General features: G+C 45.2%; 1 protein-coding gene across 1 annotated transcript in view; it reads right to left on the minus strand.

The window, feature by feature from the left end:
• Window positions 1-441: 441 nt before the first annotated feature.
• LOC109926526 (hemopexin) overlaps window positions 442-2,105 on the minus strand; it is a 12,591-nt gene continuing 10,927 nt past the window's right edge. The window contains exon 8 of the mRNA XM_048597845.1: window positions 442-886. Within this exon, the coding sequence (XP_048453802.1) occupies window positions 660-886 (227 nt within the window). The 3' untranslated portion in view covers window positions 442-659. The remainder of the gene's footprint in view (window positions 887-2,105) is intronic.

Consider the following 2,105-nt stretch of genomic DNA (forward strand, 5'->3'; position numbering starts at 1 on the left):
TTTTCAAAGCTATGGTCTCTACCATGGGAAAGAAAGTGTTCATGGATTTGGAAGGTGCTGTCTAAGGAGCTTTGGTGAATTTCTGTAATGTACTTTGTAGCGGTTTTCACTGGTACTCATTGATTCCAGTTTTGCCAGGGCTCCTTGATCTGCATTGAAGCAAGTGCAGCCTTGATGTCAAGGGCAGTCACTCTCCCTTCACCTTTGGAATTCATGTTTGGACAAAGGAATAAGGACCAGTAGCATAAAAGGGCTCGCAAAAACAAAGGGTGTCTTCTGATTTGGTGTCATTAAGCAAAGCTGGAATCCCACATTAGCAGAGTCTTCACCACTCAAACAATGGCAGGTTTGGACAAATGTGAAGTGTGTGATGTGTACGTGTTCAGCCCACAAGCTAGGGAGGCGGCAAAATATTGTAAATAATTCAAGTCAGCCAATGAATGTGGAATAATAATTCCTTTATTAAAGATAGGTCAGCAAGAACATGGAATTGTCCAGTTGTTTATCGTATGCAGTAGGGTCAGCAGAAAGGATTTGCATTTTAGGAGATGCTGAAATTCAGGACATGATGATCAGAGGTCTCCACCGGAAGTTTCTCACTTTGGTATTCAGATGTATCCAGGGCAACTGTCCCACCCTCCTGCTACCCAACTGTCCAATCATTGTACACAAGACATGAAATCTGCGCTGATACTGTGTGGTTCTGGAGTCTCTGTCCATCCTGCAAGCTCAGTTATTGAACAATACTTGTAGTAATCTGTACCGACAAATATGAAGGTACCACTAGTGTTACACATGGCACCATCAACATGGGAATGACCAATCCGGAACCCATCACCTAGATGTCTGGGTGTCTGTTCCAGATTGATACTCTGCACTTGATTACCTGCAACATCACACAGGAAGAAAGGTTAAAACAAACAGATATTTTTTTTAAACCGGCAACTTTCATAATCTCAGAATATTGCAAACAAATTACTTTAGAAGTACTTTACAGAGTAGAGTTCCTCTTGTAATGTTTGAAATGGAGCAGCCAATTTGCACACAGTGAGATCCCAGATAGAATAATCTCCTTTAAGTGTGAACAAGGCTGTGTAATCCTTCCTTAAATATGGTAAGGATAAAGTCACCATAGCCCAACTGGAGCATATGGCTGCTCTCTCATTAGCCAGAGACAACTCCAGGAGGTTTGGCCCAATGGTCCCCAATGCTCAAGTGAAGGAGAATCCTTCACAGTAACCTCAGCCAGTGCAGGTATTGAACCCACACTGTTGGTGTTATACTGCAGTGCAGCCAAGTGAGCTAACAATGTTGGCTTTGTGTGTACCCCAATGCCCTCACCAGCATCCAAAATGGAAGAACTGTTAGTGAGCAGGATTTCTGGGGTACTCCTGAGGTACTTGTGTGGGTACCCTGGACTGCCTGGCTGTTACCCATTAGCTTTCTCCCTGCATGCTGTCAGCCAATGGAGTCAGCACTTGTCTGAACCTATGGCCCATGTAGCTGTCAAACTGGGGAATGCATCAACAACAGCTGCTGGAAAAGCTCAGCAGGCCTGGCAGCACCTGTGAAGGAGAAAACAGAGCTAACGTTTCGGGTCCTGTCAGTTCTGAGGAAGGGCCACCGGACCCAAAACGTTAACTCTGTTTTTCTCCTTCACAGATGCTGCCAGACCTGCTGAGCTTTTCCAGCAACTTCTGTTTTTGTTCCTGATTTACAGCATCCGCAGTTCTTTTGGATTTTATGGGGAATGCATCAAAGTGGCTTCTGGTGTCGCTCAAGGTCCAAAGCCGGAGTTCATGTTTCTGCAGCTGGGGACACTGCCACATATGGCAATCTCAGTCACACTTCATATCAACGAGAGGACACGCTTCCCGTGCAGCAGAGCTCCCTGCCATGCCTGAGAACTTTATCCTTTGGGTACACTCTGTGGCCAGAAGGCATCAGGAAGACATTTTCTTTAAGTTTGATTTTTTTTTTCAATCCATTATCCTTCATTCTTTCATCATCTATAAAGACCGACTATATCTCAGTAATTGACTCTCCGACAGTGCGGCACTCCCTCAGCACTGACCCTCCGACAGTGCGGCGCTCCCTCAGCACTG

Source organism: Rhincodon typus, chromosome 6, assembly GCF_021869965.1.
Source record: "Rhincodon typus isolate 14 chromosome 6, sRhiTyp1.1, whole genome shotgun sequence".
Lineage (NCBI taxonomy): Eukaryota > Metazoa > Chordata > Chondrichthyes > Orectolobiformes > Rhincodontidae > Rhincodon > Rhincodon typus.